The sequence below is a fragment of the Nicotiana attenuata genome, unplaced genomic scaffold (genome assembly GCF_001879085.1).
Source record: "Nicotiana attenuata strain UT unplaced genomic scaffold, NIATTr2, whole genome shotgun sequence".
Lineage (NCBI taxonomy): Eukaryota > Viridiplantae > Streptophyta > Magnoliopsida > Solanales > Solanaceae > Nicotiana > Nicotiana attenuata.
In genome coordinates this window covers 23,594-47,593 of record NW_017673247.1, presented here as the reverse complement: position 1 = coordinate 47,593, position 24,000 = coordinate 23,594, and the positions used below count along the sequence as shown (strand labels likewise).

Below are 24,000 nucleotides of genomic sequence, written 5' to 3'. Positions count from 1 at the left end.
TGCCTTTATATATTGGATAGCATGTTTTGTGACGACTATTTCTCGTTTTCTTGACTTGTGTTGACTTTGTGCTTAATGCTTAATATCTCATGGCTCCGTGAATACTTGCATTTTTTGAGAGTCGGAATGGGACCGTCCTTAGTGAGTCATGTGCTATGTGTGGTGAGGTTTTTGTGTAGTCTATGTATTGTACTTGTGTCTAGAACTTGCCCGGTATGTGATTTGAAGCGAAATTTTAGGTGATGCTCGGTTTGAGAAATGATTTTAGGCTTTCTTTGATCTTTTTGAGCTTATTGCTTACCATAAATAAAAGTTATCCCTAGTTAATCCCTTTGAGCCTATAGATTTTATTTGGCACCCACATTACAAGTGTATACCCTCTTTGTTCGTAATTGACATTGTTTTGATCCTTGTACCTCTTAAAGCACTTTAATTGTAAGCGCTAAAAGAAGTAATAAGGGACTAAGTGTGGGGTGGCTTTGGAGTGGAACCAATGAAATAAAGAAAGGTGCACTTGTTTTTGTAAAGGAATACGCCACTAGTGGAAATTGAAAAGAAAAAAATCTGAAAAAAAAAAGAGAAAGAAAAAATGTAGTTGAATAAATATCTTGTTTTTGCTAGTGGAGTGTAAATGGCGATAGTGCTTAAAGAAGAAGGGAACATTTTTGGGGATGATCTTGTTTGTGAAATTAAAGTGGATTGAGGAATTTGCGCTTAAGTTATCATGTGATGTGTTAAAGTGCTTAAGATGTTGAGTCACTATTCCTAAAATATATCCTTCCCGTCCCTTAACCCACATTACAACCACGAAAAGTCCTAATTAATTTTAGATCGAGCGAGCTTACATTAGTAGAGATTTACATTAAGGGCAAGCCTATGGTACCAATTGCATGCATGTGACTTCTTTTGTGAGAGTGAGAGATTTTCTTCGATATATGTGAGTCCTTAAATTATATTGTTCATGAGATTCGAATGTGTGGATTCAACTTACTCTCTTGTTATTGTTGTGAGGGCACATGGTTTCACGAGGGATAGGCGATGTTATTAGACTTCTCTACGTTGTTGAGTGTTCATGCCATGAGTGCACTGTGACATTGAGTCGGTTTGTGAGGCTAGGATTGTTATGAGCATGTTGTCTTTGTTTGAATATTTTTGAAGTTGGCATAAGAAAAAGGGAAGTGTATGTGATTGCATATGCTAAGGTTTAATTGTTGCTATCAACCATGGTCATTGGTGTAGTGTGCCTCAATTGTGTAAAAACAAAGTGCTCAAGGATAGTGTGAATTGTTAGTTGACTCAAGGACGAGCAACGTTTAAGTGTGGGGTAGTGATGTCTGGCTATAATTATATATTTTTAGTACATTACTTACCTTACATATTGGTATTTTAATACTAAATTGTACTATGTTTGTGCTTAATTGAGTTTATTTTATGTGTAGGTACTCTGGATATAAAATTGGAAGCAAAGTAGAGATTTTATGTGTATTTTATACACTATAAAAATAGATTCATGATTATTTAATTATTGGATATATAATGATTAAAGGTTAATATTAATAAAGAAGACTTGGAAAGTTAAGGAAAAACAATGAGAAACGAAGGAGAAGTTAGGCAGCACTTGAAAAGAATGCCCAAGCAGACATGAAAACATTCTGTTTTCAAAGCCAGGACCAGCGCTAGGCGCTGGCCTGGACGCTGTATTGCAGAGGTTTTCCTACTTTGTTTGGGACAAGGTTATTTCGGCCCTACATGGTTCCAACTTGTATAAAAGGGATCCTAAACCTATTTTGGAGAGAGGAGGACGTTTTTGAGAGGAAAACACAAGCACAGAGCCGCTGTGGAGGCCGGGTTTCATCTTTTCTTCCACTAACTTAGTCTTTTTATGTTTCTTTGTATGATTTGTTGTTTTGCTACCATGTCTATGTGGAGCTAACTTCACGTCCTAGGGTTGTGGTTCTTTCATGACTATTGTTATTCGAATATTGATTTTGATTCCTTAGTTTATCATATTGGTTTATTTATTCAATCCTGCACTTAATTATTTGATTGTTTGATCACCAATTGAATACTATCTACGAATCTAGAGTTGAACTCGAAAGTGGGAATTCTAGATTGCATATAGGATTTAGTAGAGCAAGTTCTTGAACTTGGGCATCGGGGAACGGATTCGCGGTTAGGATAGAGATATACCTAATTGCCTTGCTTGGTTGATTTACAGGAATTATAATTGCGTTCTTATTGATTCTAACTCCATAGACATATAGGCGTTAGGTTAGCTTGAATAGGCGAGTAAGAACTCGACAGATTTTTATAAGCAATATTAACCCTGTCAACCAATAAACTAGATAAATTAATTAGTCAATTCAATTGAAGAATACAATAGGAATGTTAGATAGCCCATAACCCTAGATCGTTTTCATTACATTGATATCATTTAAATCTGCTCTTCCTCTGTTTAAAGTTCATTATTTATATTTCTTTATTTAATTAGTATAGAATCAAATACTTCTAGGTTTAATTCTTGTATAGATAATTAAGATAGTCTAATTTAGTTAATAGTTAATCACAAGTCCTCGTGGGAACGATACTCTACTCACTACTTTATTACTTGACGATCACGTGCACTTGCGTGAGTGCGTTTGGCCGTAAAAAGTAGCTATTCAAGGTATTAATGCTTTCATTATTCTTACAAGTCTTATTCCAAATTGAATTTTAACTAATCTAAATTTGTAGATCTATCATGTGAACCAGCATATATCATATTGGTTTGCACACTGATCCTTTGAGTTACTATGATATGTTCAGTTCAACTCTCACATCTTCAACTCCATGCTCAAATTATTTGTATTTTTTGGGTGCATGGATCCTTTTCTAGATTGAGTTTTCATGAAGAATTGAATGGATTGGGACATGATCATTGCTACTATATTTGGATTCTAAAAATGTTGAAGAAGACAACAATAAACCATAATAATTATTTGGAAATAACATTAAAAAGGTGGAAATGAATATACACCATGAATATCGTATATAGAGAAATATTAGGTGAGATTACGCATGTGCACTAAGCTCCCGCTATGCGCGGGGTCTGGGGAAGGGCCAGACCACAAGGGTCTATTGTATGCAATCTTACCCAGCATTCTGCAAGAGTCTATTTCCACGGCTCGAACTCTTGACCTCCTGGTCACATGACAACAACTTTACCAATTACGCCAAGGCTCCCCTCCACCTCATAAAATTGAATTAAGTATAAAAAATTCATGTATCTAATTAAATTTTGATTGCTCATCTTCATAGGTTCAACTGATATCCAATTACCTTACCTCAACAAGCAAGTCAGATGATCCACATTTATCAATAATAGAAACTTATATTTTATTTTTTAATGTATATTACTCAACTATTTTTTAATAATATTAATATTGTTTTGTGAAATACATGATTCGGCAACGCACGTATATATATATATATATATATATATATATATATATATATTAAAGGATATATTTTTGAACCTATAAATAAAGTTTTATGCCAATTGTTTGATAAATTCCCAATTTAATGCTAGCTTAAAAAAAATCTTTCTTTTTCTCTTCTTCTTAAAAAGCTGCTCTTCACAAATCGTAGGGACTGCACCAACAAAAAAAAAATAAAAAAATCTGCCCTCTCATTCTTCCAAATCAGCTACTAGCTTTTTTTCCCACGTAAGAACTCCTTCTCCAATTCTTTGAATTCGTTATTCAAAATAAATTTCGACATAGAACAATTGATTTTACATAAGTTATAATATTCTACCTATATATTGTTGATTGAGATGTTATGTAATAGGGGATCTAAATTGATGATTAAATCTGTGCATTTATAATTCTCTATGGATGTACAGTTAATTATTATTGATCTTGTTTGTATTCATGTATATAGTTTTTGCAGTTGCGTTGACTTGATCCGCCTTTACTTTTAGGGTTTCGAATTAAATTGTGTGGATCGGAATTTGGTTATTTATTTCATTGTCTAAGACACCGATTTACGTGCTACAGACCTTGATTTCATTGACTCTTGTGCTTTTTCGCTTGATTTTGTGTGATTTCGGAAAGTTTTTGTTGAATGTGGTAAAAGTAGGTATCTCTAGTGTTAGAGAACCGCCAAAGTCCAAATTATTGAGTCCAAATGAAGCGAAAGGGATATTAAATTGTAACTGAGGCGTAATTGTATTTTCTAGATTGATGAGATAGACTGGAATATAAGATGAGAAAAGATATGCAGAAACTGTAAACAGTTGTAGGAGTCTGGAAATTTTGAATGAAGTTTGGAAAAAGAATTCGAATTATTGCTTTGGATAAACGAACTGTAATGGAGGAAGAGGTTTTAAAAATTATGAAGTCCCTTGCTATAATTGGCTTGGCTGCTCAGCGTTTGTTCTCATTGTGAAGTGTCAACTGGCAATACAACCTTTGCACATGTGAAACCTATCTTTGCAGGAATGAACCTCTACAGCTGTCTGATTTTTGGTTTTGGTATAACAGGCAGTTCTAAAGATGGGGTTGTCTTTCACTAAGCTTTTCAGTCGGCTATTTGCCAAAAAGGAAATGCGAATTCTCATGGTAGGTCTTGATGCAGCTGGTAAGACAACCATATTGTACAAGCTCAAACTGGGAGAGATTGTTACCACTATTCCTACCATTGGTATGTTCTGCTATTATGTTGTGCATGCTGCACATAGCGTCTATTGCTAGTGGTACTGATCTTGTGCTGGTACCTAACATAGTGCTACTTTCACTCTGCTGCTATTAATTAGACTCTGTAGTTGACCGAGTGATTCACCTTTTCTTGGATTCTTCATGCTCTATGGTTTCTGAAAAAGTATTTCCTAAGGTGCTTTTAGGAAGGGGTTGGTGGTGGTGGTGGATGTGTACTTTAATCCACTTGTGCACACACACCAGGGAAAAGAGAGATAAATTCACTGTTGACCCGAATGGTAGAAATTATTTTTAATTGTTAGAACAGAAGAAAGTATCTCATGTTTTATTTTAAATTTGAGACGTTATATTTCAAACTGAACTAGTGCTGGAAACAGATTACATTGGTTACAGTTTTGTCCTCTGTTAATGGTATGGCTTCTTTGCATTGAACATATTAATCATAGCTTCCCTAATTGTATCTATCGAGTCCTTGGTATTATCTGCACTAACGCTCTCTCTTATCAGGATTTAACGTGGAGACTGTGGAGTACAAGAACATTAGCTTCACTGTCTGGGATGTTGGTGGTCAGGACAAGGTATTTGGTGCCATAAAATACAAAAGTTTGGTGATCTGTGACATTAGTTCTCTAAAGATGTCATCACATAGGAAATCTCGTTAACTCATCAGGAAAAAAGCAACAAACATAGGAAGTTCAATACCTCATTAATTTGGATAACATCAAAATGACCATCCTTCAAGTGGCTGGATAAAGATGGAGCATGCTTTGGTTTCTGGAATTTTATTTTCTTTTTCCTGTTAGTGTTTCTGGTCTAATAGGCTTGAGACAGAGATTGATGTTCCTTTCCTTTATTGGTTTCTTTTTGGTTTGGTATAATGTCCATTTTTCTTTCACATTGTTTTTCTTTCTGTGAGATATCGACCCACCAGGAACACCCTACTTTCAGAAAGACAGAAAGAACTGAACAGTAACTTCTCTTCCTACTCCAACCATCATCTATATGCACGGTTTATCTAGCAAATTCATTTCTGCCATGGCTTTGCCTAGTCGAGTGGCTAATGCCTATCTAGCTCTATCTAGTCTTTATTATCGACAAATAAAAAGGTTCATCTAGATCTAGTCTTTCTATAGGTTTTTTGGACTTAGAGCTTTTGATACCAGGAAATGACTTATTGGCTGAAATTATTAATGGTGTTACCTGATATACTCAGTCATATTTATTGATATTTCCAGATTCGACCACTCTGGAGACATTACTTCCAAAACACGCAAGGACTCATCTTTGTTGTTGACAGTAATGATCGGGACCGTGTTGTTGAGGCTAGAGACGAGCTGCACAGGATGTTGAATGAGGTAATGCAATTCATCTCTCTCTTTCTCTGTATGTGTGCGCGCTTGCGCTTATAATAAACCTTGGGCGGGAGTTTGGAGGTAAAAGAGTATAATTCAAGAATGATGCCGCTTAAAGATTTGAAACGACCTATATTACCAACTCTTTGGGTTATAAAGGTATATGGCATTAGTTTCTTATTGCTTACTATCTCGTATTCTCAAAAAATTTACTAATGTACTTATAGGATGAACTGAGGGATGCGGTGCTGCTTGTGTTTGCCAATAAGCAAGATCTTCCAAATGCTATGAACGCTGCTGAGATTACTGATAAACTTGGTCTTCACTCCCTCCGTCAACGTCACTGGTATATATTGTGGCTGAGTTTGATACCCTTCGCTAGTATCCTTGAGTTGTATGCATGGTGTTGCAGATAAAAATGAGTTGTGTTCTATCATTACTGGACCTCTTACCTCTTTGCCTTGCAGGTACATTCAGAGTACATGTGCCACCTCTGGGGAAGGACTTTACGAGGGACTTGACTGGCTCTCCAACAACATTGCGAGCAAGGTACGTGAGATTTTCACACAGGAATTCATTGATCATTTCAAGGCTGTAATTTCTAACAATCGTTCTTTGTTATGACAGGCTTAGAAGGCATGATATAATTTTTGCAGTTATGTTTTTATTTTATGTACCTTACGAGATCCTTCTTTTGCAAGGAGAATTGGCTTATTGCAAAACTATTGTTTTGTTTTCTTTTCCCTCTTTGTAAAAAACATGATGGTACCTTGTAGTAGCTTTAGGTTAATATTCATGTACTAATATTTTGCACTCTGATTATTTTATTCATGAGTAGGGTTCTTCCCTGGCATTGTTTAGATAAAGGTAGTATTGTGGTCTTCTGTGCTATATATGTGTTGTTACTGTTTCTATATTGACATCGTCTCCTAAAAAAAATTAATTCGGAACTTTGTTGAACTGTGTTGGCCTGAGACTCATAGCCTCACGGGTCTAATTAGGCTTTATTATGCTATAAGCTTGTCTAGACTTTATGTAAATTGAAATCTTCAATGATTTTTGAGACTTGATTGACCAGTTGGCACAATATAGTCGGACAACTATAAATTCCCCCCAACTATTGTCAAACTCAACCTTTTAGTTCCAGTTAAGTATAAACGTGTGATTAGGAAGGCCGCTTTGTCTGCTTGTGCAAGTTTTTATTCAAAATTATTTCTTGGCTGTAGGTTTAACTTTGTCCTCTAAATATAAATCTTAGCACTAATCGTCTTCTAAGTTTGCAAAAGTTGAGAAAATTAATTAGTCTAATGAACTTAAAACACCCACATATGTTTAAAAACTAACAGAGATGTCACACTTGCACATGAAACTTAATATTAAAAAAAACAGCTGTCTTCACCCAAATTTGTCAAATACCAGCTGTTCTGTATTTGAACCTTTATCTTTATAGCAAATATGAAGGGCTAGCATGTCCTAACTCCCAATCTACGTTGGAATGGGCTAGACCGGCATTTTGAAGACACTTTCAAATGAAGGGCCAACTTGTCTAATCCAATTGAATTCTGTAGACCCCAACAGCTTGGCTGGCCAACCCATTTTGACAAGTGAGAAGTATTTCACATGCCTTAACCACATAACTTGCGAGTTGTCATTCATTTTCTCCAGGGTATAGCCTTCCCCTTATGCCCATTTTTCTAATAAGCAATTCATGGAACGACATCCTTCTTAGGCATAAAATCAAATAAGTCGCTAGCCGTTTCAATTGAACCACATCACGAGCAGTAGAGGTGGCAAAATGGTTAAAAGAAAATAATTTATCCACCCATATTATTCATTAAAAAATGGGTTGAATAATGAATTTTTTAACAACGGGTCAAATATGGATAAGAACCATATTATCCACTTAGAAAATGGATAACTAATAGGTTAACTTTTACATTTGGAAAGACTCAAATTGGAGGTTCCTCAAGTTTGGGAAAATTATGAATTCTCTCAAAAAGGATCATATTCAAGAAGCCATGGATAATATGGATATCCATATTATCCGCCGGATAACCCGTTTTTTATCTGTATTAAATATGGGTCGGGGCGGATAATTTGCCCTTTTTGAAGTACCCGTTTCGACCCGCTCATATCCGACCTGACCCGCTCGTTTGCCACCCCTATGAGGAGCTAAGATCATTGAGCTTTAACCATATTTCGTCAATATGACGGCTTTTACCAGTCTTTGTGCAACCATGACTCTAAGGGGTCGTTTGGTTGGAATATGGATTATGCCGATATAAGTTATGTTGGGATAAATTATGGTGGGATTAGTTATGCTGGGATTGTTGTTTATTCACTGTTTGGTATGTTGTATTAAGAATGACAATTGCATAATTTCTAAGAAGAAGGTATAAGTTATATCGGTGCTAATTACCTCACCCTATATAAGGTATAAGTTATCCCGGTGTTAAAATTAACACCGGGATAACTTATACCTGGTTTGCTAACCAAACATAGTATTAAGGTGGTATTCAATTATTATACCACCCCTATGCCTTCTTATACCTCATACCAAACGGCCCCTAAAAGTCTATTAGAAATTAATCGAATTATATTGAATGTTACTTTTGGTAATATTGTGAAATATAAACCAAAAACAATAATACACCTAAAAAGCACCTAGAGCTATATCCTTCTTCCAGGAAGGGTAATATGAACAACTAGGCCACCAACAAAGACAACTAATTACGGAGCTTTTGAATCAAGAAACTACACCTATGAGCTTTCTTTGAGCCTTTCACGAAATCTATCCTCTCTTTAACTTCACAAGATCTTTCATCTGCAATAGGAATATGCAACTTGACTAGCTGTTGGAAATTGGAATTTTGATGAATAAGAAACATGCAGCATAGAGATATATTAAATAACCTGGTCCTGCTAGTTGATTCTTATAGAGCACCGACACTTAATCCTAGCGGAAGTAGGATTCATTTTTGCGCGAGATACTATTTTATTTCGGATTTTATGACTACTCCTACACAAAAAAATATTTAATTTATCCAGATTTTCCATCAATCGTGTGGCATTATTGAAGTGATTAAGGTTTTCCATCTACTCGTCTACCCCTACAAAAAAGATAGTATTTGATTTATCCAGATTTGCCATCAATCTTGTGGCATTACAGAAGTGATTAAGGGCCTATGTCACTCTATTGACTGAACCAATATCCCCTTTAAAGAACACCAACAAATCATCTACAGGCAAGAGGCTTCCTCCTGGTCACATAGCAGCAACTTTACCAGTTACGTCAGAGCTTTCCTTCCCTGATTGTCATCCACTATATGATAAATGACTTTATTCAATCTACTACTATAAAGCATCTTAGATATGCACTTATACAATACATTGCAACAAGAAATAAGCCTTTAGGAATTAATGATATTATGGCGCAGTTAAGTATTTCCAGTAACATTCCATTGTTGAAGAACGTCTCCAAGATGCATGTTGTTATATACATTCCTATTACTGTATTGGGGAAAATTATATTTAAAGGTGACGTGTCAAGACACGTGGATTAGTCAAATGGTCAAAGAATCACAATTAGCCACGAGTCAGGAGTTACAACAGATACGAGCAAAGAAAGAGGAAGAGGCACGGGACATCAGACAAGCATCACGGCGCCCGTATGATGTTATAAACGTCAATACCACACAAGAGGGGGGGGGGGGGTGATTTGTGTGGTACCTAATTTTCGCGTTAGAAGAACCTGGTTCTTCTAAGTGTTCTAACTACAGCAGTTTGCGGAATAATAAATGCTGAAAATATGAAAACCTACTACAATTGAACTAGACTTAGAATAAACACAATGATGAAACTGGTTCTTCTATCTTAGTTCATGTAGCTTCAGACGTGCACACTTGTATCTCGCATATGTTGCTTGCAAATCAGACTTGATCTTTTTGCTCTCAAATATGCTTAACTTCTGCTTATGTGCAATCCCATGTAAAAGAGAACAATCGTTATATTTATAGAGTTAGTAATCAGAGTTTGATAAGAACTCGAATTGTGGATCCTTTGACTATTCGAGTCCAAGAACAACTCTAACTCCTAATCCATATCCTTGATCCGGATATAATTCTCTTTTCATAAAGAGACTTCAACTCTTTATCCTATATGCAATCTTTTCGATCAATTCAAAAGATATTGTTGCTGATCTTTGAGACTTATCTTCTTCACGCGTATGTCACATGTGTAAGCATATCAACACTATGTCTCACATGATGGACCTGGTTCATGACTGAGTTCATTTTGTCAATCTTCAAAACTTCATCTGAACTTGGGCCAACAAATTCCCCCTTTTGATGATGACAAACTCTGTGCTTTTATTGATCAGAGACTCTGTGGAACTCAGTTGGTTCATGACTGAGTTCATTTTGTCAATCTTCAAAACTTTATCTGAACTTGGGCCAACACGATAATCAATACACATTCTCATTGACCCATTCTCCTTTTTAACAAACAACACCGGTGCACCCCAAGGCGAAACACTAGGCCTAATGAAGCCCTTCTCAAATAAATCTTGCAACTGTTCCTTTAACTCTTTCAACTCAGGCGGGGCCATACGATACAGCGGAATAGAAATGGGCTGAGTGCCCGGAGCCAAATCAATGCAGAAATCAATATCCATGTCGGGTGGCATAACCGGCGGTCTGAAGGGAACACATCAGGAAACTCACGAACAATGGGCACAAAATTCAATAGAAAGGACCTCAGCACTAGAATCACGAACATATGCCAAATAGGCCAAACACTCCTTCTCGACCATACGTCGAGCCTTCACATAAGAGATAACACTATGGGCAGAATGACCAGGAGTCCCTCTCCACTCTAAACGAGGCATACCCGGTAAAGCTAAGGTCACAGTCTTGTCATGACAGTCCCAGATAGCGTGGTAAGGTGATAACCAGTCCATCCTCAATATAATATCAAAGTCGACCATATCTAAAAGCAACAGATCTACACGAATCTCAAGACCTCCAATCACCCCAATACAAGAACAATGGGCTCGATCGACCACAATAGAATCACCCACCGGTGCAGACACATAAACAGGAACACTCAATGAATCACTAGGCATGACCAGACACGGCGCAAAATAAAATCGAAGCTTCTCTACCACAAACCGGAACAATACCTGCACCTCAACCTCTAATACCTTTACCTCCACAAAGCCTCCGAAGACGTACCAGATCTATCACCAGTCCGCTGCTGCTCGGCTGAAGAAGCGGTACATGACCTCTCCATTCAAGAAAGGACAAGAGTAGAGGTTTCAATTTAGCACTGAGAGAACAAAATCGCACGACAGGAAAGAATAGAAGTGAAACTTTTTCCTAACTCTGTAGCCTCTGAGGGATAAATACAGACGTCTCCGTACCGACCCCTCAGACTCTACTAAGCTTGTCTGTGAACTCTGAGACCCATGTAACCTAGAGCTCTGATACCAACTTGTCACGACCCAGATTTTCCACCCTCGGGAGTCGTGATGGCGCCTACTAATGGGAGCTAGGCAAGCCAAATTTAATTACTTTTTCATTAATAACATAATTCCTTTTAACAATTATCGGCAATAATACAAAAGCAACGAAATTAAATAATAAGCGGAAGTCTCAATATTATAAAAAACTGAATAGAAATGCGGAAAATTTCAACCAAGGCCTCTACCCAAGACTGGTATCACAGTTTCACAGACGGTCTAAGAATACTACACATAAAGGTCTGAAAGAAATAAACTCGGCACTGTCTCCAGAATTACATGAAAGAAACAGAAATATAGATGAAGGGAGACGCCAGGGCCTGCGAACGCCTGCAAGGCTACCTCGGGTCTCACTGGAATGGAAGCCTGCTCCCACTCTATTGCTGCTGCTGTCTGAAGCCTGGGATCTATGCAAAATAGCACAGAGTGTAGTATCAGCACAACCAACCCCATGTGCTGGTAAGTGCCTAGCCTAACCCCGGCGAAGTAGTGACGAGGCTAGGACCTGACCACCAAATAAACCTGTGCAGATATATATACAAGTACAACGGAAAAGTAGCAAGAAAATAACAATTTAAGCTGGGGAAGGGAGCATGCTTCAGGGGCAACAGTTAGAAATAGAATTTCAGGAATAATAAAGCCTACATCTACAATTTAACTTCTAGCAGTAAATGAAGAGATACGGTAACTTTCATATTCAACTCATCTTGTTGGAGGCATGCAACCCGATCCCATTTCTCAATATCTCGTGGTAGGCGTATCAATATCACTTGTGGTAGGCATACCACCCGCTCCCATTTCAATAAATCAAAAGTTCCTCTAAAAGAAAATTTACTCTATCAAACGCAACAATTAATACGAGTTCATAAGACAACAAGTACACAAAATTTATGATTTACTAAGGAAAACAAATAATGACATATAGCAATTAATTATGGATTACAAGGGGGCAATTAGGTAATTTAGTAATTAATATGTTGAATGTCACGTAGCAATTAGGTCTCATAATCATGTAGCAATTAAGGCATAAATTCAAGACATAACATTGCGCAAGGACACCTTGGTTCAATAATAACAAGTAACACGATAAAGGAAAATGTCAACGTAAAGAATCACCGAAATAATGGAATAAGACAAGTAATGCACTTGAACTGATAAAAACAAGAAATCATAGCAATCACAGAAATCATAACAAGAAACAAGAGTAAAAGCACGGCATCACCCTTCGTGCTTTTACTCTCATCCTCACCAAGCAATGATATCATGAAATGTGCAAGGCATTACCCTTCGTGCTTTTACTCTCTTTCCTCACATATAATCAATAGAATTGGCACTGAATGGTACATCGTGCGGCACGGCATCACCCTTCATGCTTTACTCTCTTTTCCTCACAATAAGCAAATAGTGCACGGCATCACCCTTCGTGCTTTACACTCTTTCCTCACAAGAAAACAAACAATGCACGGCATCACCCTTCATGCTTTAACACTCTTCCTCACCCAATCAACAATCACAAACAAGGGCAAGGGGATAAATAAACAATAATGAAAATCCTGGCAAGGGAACACAAACAAACAATTAAAACCCGGCAAGGGTACAACATCAATAATCTCAACGTCCTGGCAACAACATCAATAATCTCAACGTCCTGGCAAGGGAAAATATCAATATCTCTTTCTCTTTCTTGCACTTTCATCTGATAGTTCACATTACCACTCGAGCCAATGCTCCAAAGATTTACTTATCTCATATACCTTCACAATTTGTATTTCAGCTCGAACCAACGCTCCATGAAGTTCAAAGATCACAATTTCTTTCACAAGATCTTTACAATATATAGAAGTCATCAATTAAACATGGAAGATATAACAAAATCCCAACTATTCGCAAAATAATGACTCGCGGTCATGCTAGACACCAATGTATAGATACTCGTCACCATGCCTATACATCGTACCCGACAATTAGCAAGTAGCAAATAAGACTCAACTCCTATTCCCTCAAGCTAGGGTTAGACCAAACACTTACCTCGATGCTTTGAACTCAACTCAAGCCTTAACTATAGCTTTACCCCGTGATTCCACCTCCAATGCGCTCGAATCTAGTCACAAGTCACTTAATTACTTTAATGAACACTAAATGAATCAATTTGAATGCATAATAATGAATTTTCCAAAGTTTTTCCCAAAAATTCCAAAATCGCCCCCGGGCCCATGTGGTCAAAACCTGAGGTTCGAACCAAAACCCGGTTACCAATTCCCCCACAAACTCAAATATGTAATTTTTTTTGAAATCGGACCTCAAATTGAGGTCCAAATCACCAATTTTTGAAAAACCTAGGTTCTACCCAAAACCCCAATTTCACCCATGGAAATCTTTGATTTTAAGTTGAAAACATGTTAAATGATGTTAAAGATTGAAATAAATGAGTCAAAACCAACTTACAAATGATTTGGAAGAAGTCTTGTTCTTGGAAAATCGCCCAAAGAGGTTTGTGTTTTGAAAGAATGTTAAAATGACTCAAAAATTCGGCTAAGTGTATAATATGCAGGCCTCCGATGTGGGAATTGCGAACTGGGGTTTGCAATTGCGAACCCTGACCTGCTACTTTGGGAATTGCAAACAATAGTTCGCATTTGCGAACTCCTTCCAAATATCCCAGGTTCGCATTGGCGACAAAATAAGTCGCATTTGCGACTGTCCAGTTTGGGAATTGCGAAAAGTTAGATCACATTTGCGATCAGCAGGTCAAAATCTCATTTTTCGCAATTGCGATGAAAAGCTCGCATTTGCGAGCTCGCAATTGCGAGAGATCCGTCGCAAATGCGAAGATCATAGAGCTGAGCATACCAGATTTTTCCAAAGTTCAAAAATGCAATCCGTGGCCTATCCAAAACTCACCTGAGCCCTCGGGGCTCTAAACCAAATATGCACACGACCTCAAAAACATCCTACGGACTTATCCGTGCGATAAAATCGCCAAAATAACATCATATACATCGAATCAAGCCTCAAAACTCATGATTTCTTCGAAATTTTTCATAAAACATCAATTTTTCATTTTAAGTCTGAAACACGTCAAACGACGTCCGTTTTCAACCAAACTTTAGTGAAAGCGCTTAAACCATATATAAGACTTGTACCGAGCGCCGGAACAAAAATACGATCCCGATACCATAGTCTTTTAATCAAATTTAATTTTCATTTTCCTTAATCATTTCCAGAAAACAATTTCACACAAAAATTTATTTCTCGGGCTTGGGACCTCGGAATTCAATTCCGCGTATACACCCAAGTCCCATATTTTCCTACGGACCCTTCGGGACCGTCAAATCACGCGTCCGGGTCCGTTTACCCAAAATGTTGAACAAAGTCAAATCTATTCAATTTAATATCAAAATTTAGCATTTTTCTCGCAGAATTCATATTTAAGCTTTCCGGCTACCCGCCGGACTGCGCACGCAAATTGAGGCAACCCTTAATGAGGTTTTCAAGGCCTCAGAAGTACAGAATGGGTAAGAAAACAGGTGATGACCCTTTGGGTCGTAACAAGTCAATGGACTTATATGGTTGCTATAGGACGATATGTATGAAATTAATATAAACGGCTATAATATAAACGGTCGACATTACTAAGAATCACAACGGTATAATTAGCATAGGTTATATGACTACAATCATATTAGTGAATGGACTTATATGGTTGCTATAGGCCGATATGTATGAAATTAATATAAAAGACTATTATATAAACTGTCGATATTACTAAGAATCACAATGATATAATTAGCATAGGTTATATGACTACAACCATATTAGTGAATGGACTTATATGGTTGACATACGCCGATATGTATGTAATTAATATACACGGCTATTATATAAATGGTCGATATTACAAAGAAGCACAACGATATAATTATCATAGGTTATATGACTTCAACCATATTAGTAAATGTGTAACGACCCGACCGGTCATTTTGATTCCCAGCACTTCGTTCAGCAGTCGGAGGCCGTAAACAGCTTCATTTCAGGTATTATGACTCATACGTGGGGTCGGAATCGACTTTCGGGAAGTCCAGAGTTAATTTAGAAGGAGAATTCTTATTTTGGAAGCTTAAAGTTGAAAGAATGAACTAGGATTTGAATTTTGAGTAAACGACCACAGAATCAGGATCTGAAGGTTCCAGCAGGTCCGTATGATGATTTCGGACTTGGGCGTATGCCCGGTCGGGTTTTGGATAACCCGGGAGCGTTTTGGCGCCTATTGTGGAAGTTAGCATTTTGGAAGAAATTTCATAAGTTTGGTTTGAAGTGCATTTCAGTGGTATCAATGTCCGTTTGGAATTCCGAGACTGGGAGTAGCTCCGTATGGTGATTCTGGAGTTGGGAGCGCGATCGGAAGTGAAATCGGAGGTCCATAGGTCATTTTGGAGCAATTTGGCTAAAGATAGAATTTGAAGGTTTTTGAGAAGTTTGACCGGAGGTTGACTTTTTGATATCGGGGTCGGAATCCGATTCCGGAAGTTGGAGTAGGTCCGTAATGTCAAATATGACTTGTGTGCAAAATTTGAGGTCAATCGGACATGATTTGATAGGTTTAAACATCGGAAGTAGAAGTTTGGAATTCTAAAGTTCATAAAGATTGAATTGGGGTGTAATTCGTGATTTTCGTGTTGTTTGATGTGATTTGAGGCCTCGAGCAAGTCCGTAATGTGTTTTGGGACCGGTTGGTATGATTGGTTGGGGTCCCGGGGGCCTTGGGTGGATTCCGGGTGGTTAACGGATCAAAAATGGAGTTTTTGGGAAGGCTGGTGGTTGCTGGTTGCTGGTATTTCCGCTTCTACGGAAAAGGGACCGCAGAAGCGGCCCCGCAGAAGCGAGGAAGGAACCGCAGAAGCAGTTGGGAGTGAAGGCAGCAGGAACCGCTTATGCGGTCAGGGATCCGTAGAAGCGAATCCGCAAAAGCGGTGGCTAATCGCAGAAGCGAAAATGGGCTGGAGCCCAGGGACCGCAGAAGCGGAATCTTTTCCGCAAAAGCGGGACCGCGGAAGCGGAATATTTCTGCAGAAGCGGAACACCTGGAGGCAGAAAGGTTGATTTAAATCGTGGTTTGAGTTCATTTCTCCCATTTCTTCATGGCTTTGGCGATTTTTGGGGAGCTTCAGGACAGGATTTTTGTCGTCAATGTTAAGGTAAGTTATCCCCATCACTTTTGAGTTGAATATATCAATTATGTATAGATTTAAGCATGGAAATTAGTGTAAATTTGAGGTTTTGATTGAAAACCTAGGAAATTAGAAATTTTGGATTTTGATCACGATTTTGAGTATGGAATTAAGAGAAAATCATATATTTGAGTTCCTAAGGTCATGGGTAACCTTTATCTTCGAAAAATTTCGGAATCCGGGCATGTGGGCCCGAGGGTATTTTGGTCATTTCACTAAGCGGGGTTGGGAATTTGTATAACTTGAATTTTTAACAAGTATTTGAGCATGTTCTCATTAGTTTGTCGTTAATTGGCTAATTTTGGTGCATTGTGCGTCGGTTCAAGCCTTTGGAAGAATGTAGAATGCTGGTTATGAGTCTTCGGAGCGAGGTGAGTCTCCTTTCTAATCTTGTGAGGGAGAATTTACCCCATAGGTGAGTTAAATTGGTTATGTGCTCCTATTTGTGGGGGCTACTTACGCACGAGGTGACGAGAGTCCGTGCGTAGCTACTATTATGCTATTGTCCGGGTAGTCTAGGACCCAAAAGCATGCTATATTTGGATTAATTGTGAACCCTTTGTGGCTTGAATTGATTACATCATCTTGGGTTAGAAAGTGAATATAAAAAAGAGATTAAACATCATTTTTCCTAAATTGTTAAAAAGAGAAATTGTCTTATTTGGATGAATAGCCCCGATAGATTCTTAATTGGCTACTTGAGCTTGTATTTTATGTGTACCTGCGTCGCATGCGTGATTCGCGAGCAGGGTATGTGTTCATTTATGGAACGGGCCGAACGCCTCGGCAGATTAGATGGATGCATCTATTGGTTCGGGCCGCTCGACCCTCGGCAGTGCACAATTTACATTCTTGTTGGATCGGGCCGTCGCCTCGGTGTGATTTGCGCATGTTATTTGTCGCTTGAGAATTTTAAGTGTGGAATTGGCCCTTCGTGGCTTGATAGAAATTGATAAGATAATAAAGAATAAACCTTGGAAGCCTTGATTAATTGTTGAAGGTGTTTTACCTGTTTTCTGGCTTCGCGAATTTGAACTACTATATAAATCCATGATTTTCCTCGCATTTCTAGAATATTGTTAATTGACCTCTAGTGAGTGTCGAAGTTGTCCATCTCGTCTCTACTCCTTCGGGATTAGGCGGGATACTCACTGAGTACACGTTGATTACGTACTCATACTACACTTCTGTGCATTTTTGTTGCACAGGTATATGTTACTTTAGCGGCCTACTGAGCATAGCAGCACGGACGATTCGGGGACTAGGTGAGTTGCAGTATGCAAGGCAGCCTGCAGCTTTTAAAGTCCCTTTCTAGTAAATTGTGTTTCCTTTCTGTCCATTGTATTCCGGACGGATGTTGTATTGTATTTTATATCCTTATCAGTAGATGCTCATGCACTTGTGACACCGGGTTCTGGGGATGGTTTTCGAAAGATGTGTACTAATTGTTATTATTTAAATTTGAATTCAAGTATTGATCTTTTATTTATGAAAAATGGGAGGAAAAACCTGAGATTTTCAAAAGTATTAAAAGAGGATTTAATTGATAATTTAGTTAGGCTGGCCTGACAGAGGTGTCCGGCGCCACCGCGACCCTTAGTAGATTTTGGGTCGTGAAAAAATGGACTTATATGGTTGCTATAGGCCGATACGTATGACCATAATGAATTAAATTATATAAACGGCTATTATTTAAACGATCGATATTACTAAGAATCACAACGATATAATTAGCATAGGTTATATGACTACAACCATATTAGTCAATGAACTTATATGGTTGCTATAGGCCGATATGTATGAAATTAATACAAACGACTATTATATAAACGGTCGATATTACTAAGAATCACAACGATATAATTAGCATAGGTTATATGACTACAACCATATTGGTGAATGGACTTATATGGTTGCTATACGCCGATATGTATGAAATTAATATAAACGGCTATTATATAAACGATCGATATTACTAAGAATCACAACAATATAATTATCATAGGTTATATTGACTAAACCCATATTAGTGAATGGACTTATATGGTTGTTATAGGCCGATATGTATAAAATTAATATAAACGACTAATATATAAACGGTCGATATTACTAAGAATCGCAATGATATAATTAGCATAGGTTATATGACTACAACCATATTAATGAATGGACTTACATGGTTGCTATAGGCTGATATATATGAAATTAATATAAACGGCTATTATATAAACGGTCGATATTACTAAGAATCACAACCATACAATTAGCATAGGTTATATGACTACAGCCATATTAGTGAATGGACTTATATGGTTGCTATAGGCTGATATGTATAAAATTAATATAAACGGCTATTATATAGATGGTCGATATTTCTAATAATCACAATGATATAATTACCATAGGTTATATGACTTCAACCATATTAGTCAGTGGACTTATATGGTTGCTGTAGGCCCGATGCATATGATCATAATGAATTAAATTATATAAACGGCTATTATATAAACGGTCAATATTACTAAGAATCACAACGATATAATTAGCATAGGTTATATGACTACAACCATATTAGTCGATGGACTTATATGGTTTCTATAGACCGATATGTATGATATTAATATAAATAGCTATTATATAAACGATCGATATTACTAAGAATCACAACGATATAATTATCATAGGTTATATGACTACAACCATATTAGTGAATGGACTTATATGGTTAATATAGGCCGATATATATGAAATTAATATAAACGGCTATTATATAAACAGTCGATATTACTAAGAATCACAACGATATAATTACCATAGGTTATATGACTTCAACCATATTAGTCAATGGACTTATATGGTTGCTATAGGCCGATACGTATGACCATAATAAATTAAATTATATAAACGGCTATTATATAAACGGTCAATATTACTAAGAATCACAACGATATAATTAGCATAGGTTATATCACTACAGTCATATTAGTCAATGGACTTATATGGTTGCTATAGGCCGATACGAATGATCTTAATGAATGAAATTAATATAACCGGCTATTATACAAGCGGTCGATATTACTATGAATTTGTAACGACCCCGCCGGTCATTTTTGAAATTTACGCCCCGATCCTCTATTAACTGCTTCCCCTAAGTTCATTTCTGCTACTTTGGTTTGCCGGGACGTTCGGTGTTGGGTTTTCGGAAAGCTTTGGGACACTTAGTCCCTGAATGAGAGCTTAAGTGTTGGAAAGTTTCCCGTAGTCAGAACAGTGTGAAGACGGCCTCGGAATGGAAATCCGATTGTTCTGTTAGCTCTGTTAGGCGATTTCGGGGTTAGGAGCGTGTTCGAAATGTGTTTTGGAGGTCTGTAGCTAATTTAGGCTTGAAATGCCGAAGTTTGAATTTTTGAAGTTTCCGGTCCGATAGTGAGATTTTGATCAGAGGGTCGGAGTGGAATTCCGAAAGTTGCAGTAGCTCTGTCATGTCATTTGGGATGTGTGTGTAAAATTTCAGGTCATTCGGACGAGGTTTGGTTAGGTTTTTGATCGAAAGCGTGTTTTGATAGAATTTGAAGTTCTTTGGCTTAAATCATTGATTAATTCGAGTTTCCGACGTTGTTTTAGGTGGTTTAAGGATTGGTACAAGTTTGAATGATGTTATGGGATGTGTCCGTAGGTTTGGTTGAGGTCCCGGGGGCCTCGGGTGTGTTTCGGATGCTCAATGGGGCATTTTTGTGTTGTTAAAATTGCAGAAAAACTGATCCCAACAGTTGCAGACCTTTTCCTCTTCGCGTTCGCGTCCTCCTCCACGCGTTCGCGTAGAGTAATCTGGGAGGAGGACAAATTCCTTCATCGCGTTCGCGTTCAGCGACCCGCGTTCGCAAAGCCTTGTTATTTCCTCCTTCGCGTTCGCGTACAACCCATCGCGTTCGCGAAGAGTAAGTCCTGGGCCACCATACTTCACTCCTTCGCGTTTGCGAGCCTGCTTCTGCATTCGCGAAGCACAAAATTTGCAGCCTTCAAATTCCTTCTTCGCGAACGCGTGACTTCTTCCGCGTTCGCGATTCATTAAATCACTGGGTAGATATAAACACTTCAAAACGAGGGTTTAGCCATTTTTACCAAAACTCAAGCTTGGGAGCTCGGATTTGGGAGCAATTTCGAGGGGTTTTCGAGGGCAACGATTGGATAACGATTCTCTACTCTCTTATGCTTAAAACCCACTAATCTAATCACGAATTCATCCTTAATTTCGGATTTTTGAATGAAAATGGGAAAAACTTCATAGACCAAACTATTGAATTTTGAGTGGGTGTTTGACCTCCGATTTGGGAGATTTTTATATGCTTAGACCTGTGCGAGTACGAGGGTTCTGAAAATGTGAAAATTATCCGGTTCCGAGACGTTGTCCTGAAGGGCGTTTTGGTCATTTTACCTAAATTCGCGTCTTAGCTTTAAATTAAATAGTAGAATTAGTTGCTTGAGATGTTATTTACGATATGTAATTGAATTGAACAGATTTGGGCCATTTGGAGTCGGATACTCGTGGCAAAAGTGTGGTTTCGAGTTGATTTTGGAGCCGGTTTGAGGTAAGTGGCTTGTCTAACCTTGTGTGGGGGATCTCTTCCCCTTAGGACATGATATTTGCTATTTGAAGGCCTCGTACGTGAGGTGACGAGCGTGTACCTGAGCTAATTGTTGGAAATCCATTTTACTTGAAGTATTTAAATTGAAATTTTCTTGCTTACCTAATATTTTGAATTGCAAGTTTATCATATGCTAGTTTAGAGAATCATGTTTATTTAACTTACTTGCTTAAGTGCTTAAACTGTCTTGTTTATACTACGTGAAGCATGTTAGGCTAGGATTTCTATTACTTGTTCTGAGTTTAGCATTTATCCTAATGTTTTGGGCTGTTGTTGTGTGCTTTAAATTTGGGACTACGGGACGGCATCCCGGGAGATCCCCCTGTACTTGTTATGTTCTGGAGTGAGGTGCGGGATACCAAGAGATCCCTGGCACATGTAAATGTAAGATATTAGGATACCAAGAGATCCCTCGTGTATATGATGAGGATACCAAGAGATCCTCGGGATACCAAGAGATCCCTAGTGTATATGATGAGGATACCAAGAGATCCTCGGGATATCAAGAGACCCCCGGCTATTACTTCCTGTTGTGAGCAGTATTCCTTATATTGTTTTCTTTCTGCTTCCTATTACTGTTTCCCTTATTTATCCTCTTTAGTTCTCGCTGTACACTTTATCTATACTGTTTCCCTTAACCTATTATATTTTGTGTTTTATCTCAGTAGGGCCCTGACTTTTCCTCGTCACTACCCAACCGAGGTTAGGCTTGGCACTTACTCAGTACCGCTGTGGTGTACTCATGCCTCTTCTGCGCATGTTTTTCATGTGCAGACCCAGGTACTTCATCTCAGGCGCACTATCCTTGAGGCCGGGAGAGCTACGGAGAGTTTGGGTACTTCTGCAGCATCTGCAGACCAAGGAGTCTCCCTCTTTACTCTATCTGTAGTATTTAGCCTTCTTTCGTACTTTTGTTACACAAATCCTGGAGATTAGAGCCGTATATTACTTTTCATTAGCTTGTGTTCCCGTGAGTTTTCGGGTTTTGGGGTGTTATAGCAGTCTTCCGCATTTATTTTGAGTTGTATATGCCAAGCGGCGGTTATATATACAATTTTCTTTTAGTTGTTCAGTTTTAATTAATTATTCCGCAAGTTATGTTGTTTTTCCACATTGTTAGGCTTACCTAGTTATAGGAACTAGGTGCCATCACGACATGTTCACGGAGGGCGAACTGGGGTCGTGACAAGTTGGTATCAGAGCTCTAGGTTCATAGGGGTCACGACACACATGTCAGTTTATTAGAGTCTCGCTGATCGGTACGGAGACGTCTGTACTTATCTACGGGAGGCTATGTAACTGTTAGGAAAATTCCACTTCACTTGATTTCCTTGTCGTGCGTGATTTTGACGCCACAACTAAACTTCTGTCTTTCTATTCTCTCACAGATGGTGAGGACACGCGCTACCCAATAGGATCAGGCACCCGCGCCCCCTACTGCAGCCGTCAGAGGCCGGGGCCGGGGTAGTGGCCGAGGCCGCACTTGTGGTGCAGCCAGAGCACCCGCAGAGCTGCCGCTGAGGTACCACCAGCAGTACCAGCCGGAGTGCAGACACCCAATACGTCTGCTACTACTACTCCGGCACTCCAGGAGACTTTGGCACAGTTCATGAAAATGTACACCACTTTGGCTCAGGCAGGGTTTCTTCCCCTTGCTGTAGCCACATCCCAGGCAGGGGGAGGAGTACAAACTCCCGCCGCCTGCACTCCTGAGCAGTGAGTGCATGTGGAGCAGGCCCCAGAGGTTATACCTGCACCGCCTGCAGTACCAGTTCAGCCCGAGGATAGGGCAGCGGCTTCAGAGGATGAGCAGCGGAGACTTGAGAGCTTCAAGAAATATGATCCTCCGGTATTCAGTGGGTTAGCATCATAGGATGCCTTGGGATTTCTAGAGGAGTGCTACCGTATTCTACGCACTATGGGCATATCAGGATCCAGCGGGGTTTCCTTCACTACTTTTCAGCTTCGAGGAGCCACCTATTAGTGGTGGCGTGCTTATGAGTTAGACAGTCCGGATGAGGCCGCTTCCCTGACTTGGGCTCAGTTTTCAGATATGTTCACGAGGGAGTATATTCCCCAGAGTCTTAGGGATGCTTGGCGCGGAGTTTGAGCGTTTGCGCTAGGGTACTATGACTGTCTCAGAGTATGCTGTCCGCTACATTGACTTGGCTAGACATGCCCCAGCTTTGGTTTCCACGGTCCGCGAGAAGGTTCGCCGGTTCATTGAGGGGCTTATTCCCAGCATCAGGTCTAGCATGGCTCGTGAGTTAGAGACAGATGTGTCTTATCAGCAGGCGGTGAGCATTGCTAGGAGGATTGAGGGTATGCAGGCTAGGGACAGAGGGGAGAGGGAGGCCAAGAGGTCTCGAGAGTCGGGCCATTTTTCTGGTGCCCGTGCCCCAGTCGCAGGTCGTCATGGTAGAGGTCATATGGGTCGCCCTGTTCATTCAGCTCTTCCAGCAGCTAGTGATATTCCAGCTCCACCTAGGCCTCAGGAGCCTTATTATGCACCTCAAGTCTCTAGTGCGCCTCCTGCATAGGGTACTTCCAGTGGTCAGT

At 38.9% G+C, this 24,000-nt stretch overlaps 1 protein-coding gene across 1 annotated transcript; it reads left to right on the top strand.

Moving 5' to 3' along the window:
- Positions 1-3,525: 3,525 nt before the first annotated feature.
- On the top strand, positions 3,526-6,940 carry LOC109215827 (ADP-ribosylation factor). The gene is made up of 7 exons (XM_019379942.1): positions 3,526-3,704; positions 4,524-4,683; positions 5,205-5,275; positions 5,933-6,052; positions 6,277-6,395; positions 6,517-6,598; positions 6,677-6,940. The coding sequence occupies exons 2-7, from the start codon at positions 4,536-4,538 to the stop codon at positions 6,680-6,682; spliced, it is 546 nt and encodes a 181-aa protein (XP_019235487.1). The 5' UTR covers positions 3,526-3,704; positions 4,524-4,535; the 3' UTR covers positions 6,683-6,940.
- The last annotated feature ends 17,060 nt before the right edge of the window (positions 6,941-24,000 follow it).

Excerpts from the sequence above, each read along its gene's own strand:
- LOC109215827 (XM_019379942.1), top strand. The coding sequence starts at position 4,536 with ATGGGGTTGTCTTTCACTAAGCTTTTCAGTCGGCTATTTGCCAAAAAG. Across the intron at positions 6,053-6,276 it reads TGCACAGGATGTTGAATGAG|GATGAACTGAGGGATGCGGT; the intron begins GTAATGCAATTC and ends ATGTACTTATAG. Across the intron at positions 6,396-6,516 it reads TCCCTCCGTCAACGTCACTG|GTACATTCAGAGTACATGTG; the intron begins GTATATATTGTG and ends TTTGCCTTGCAG.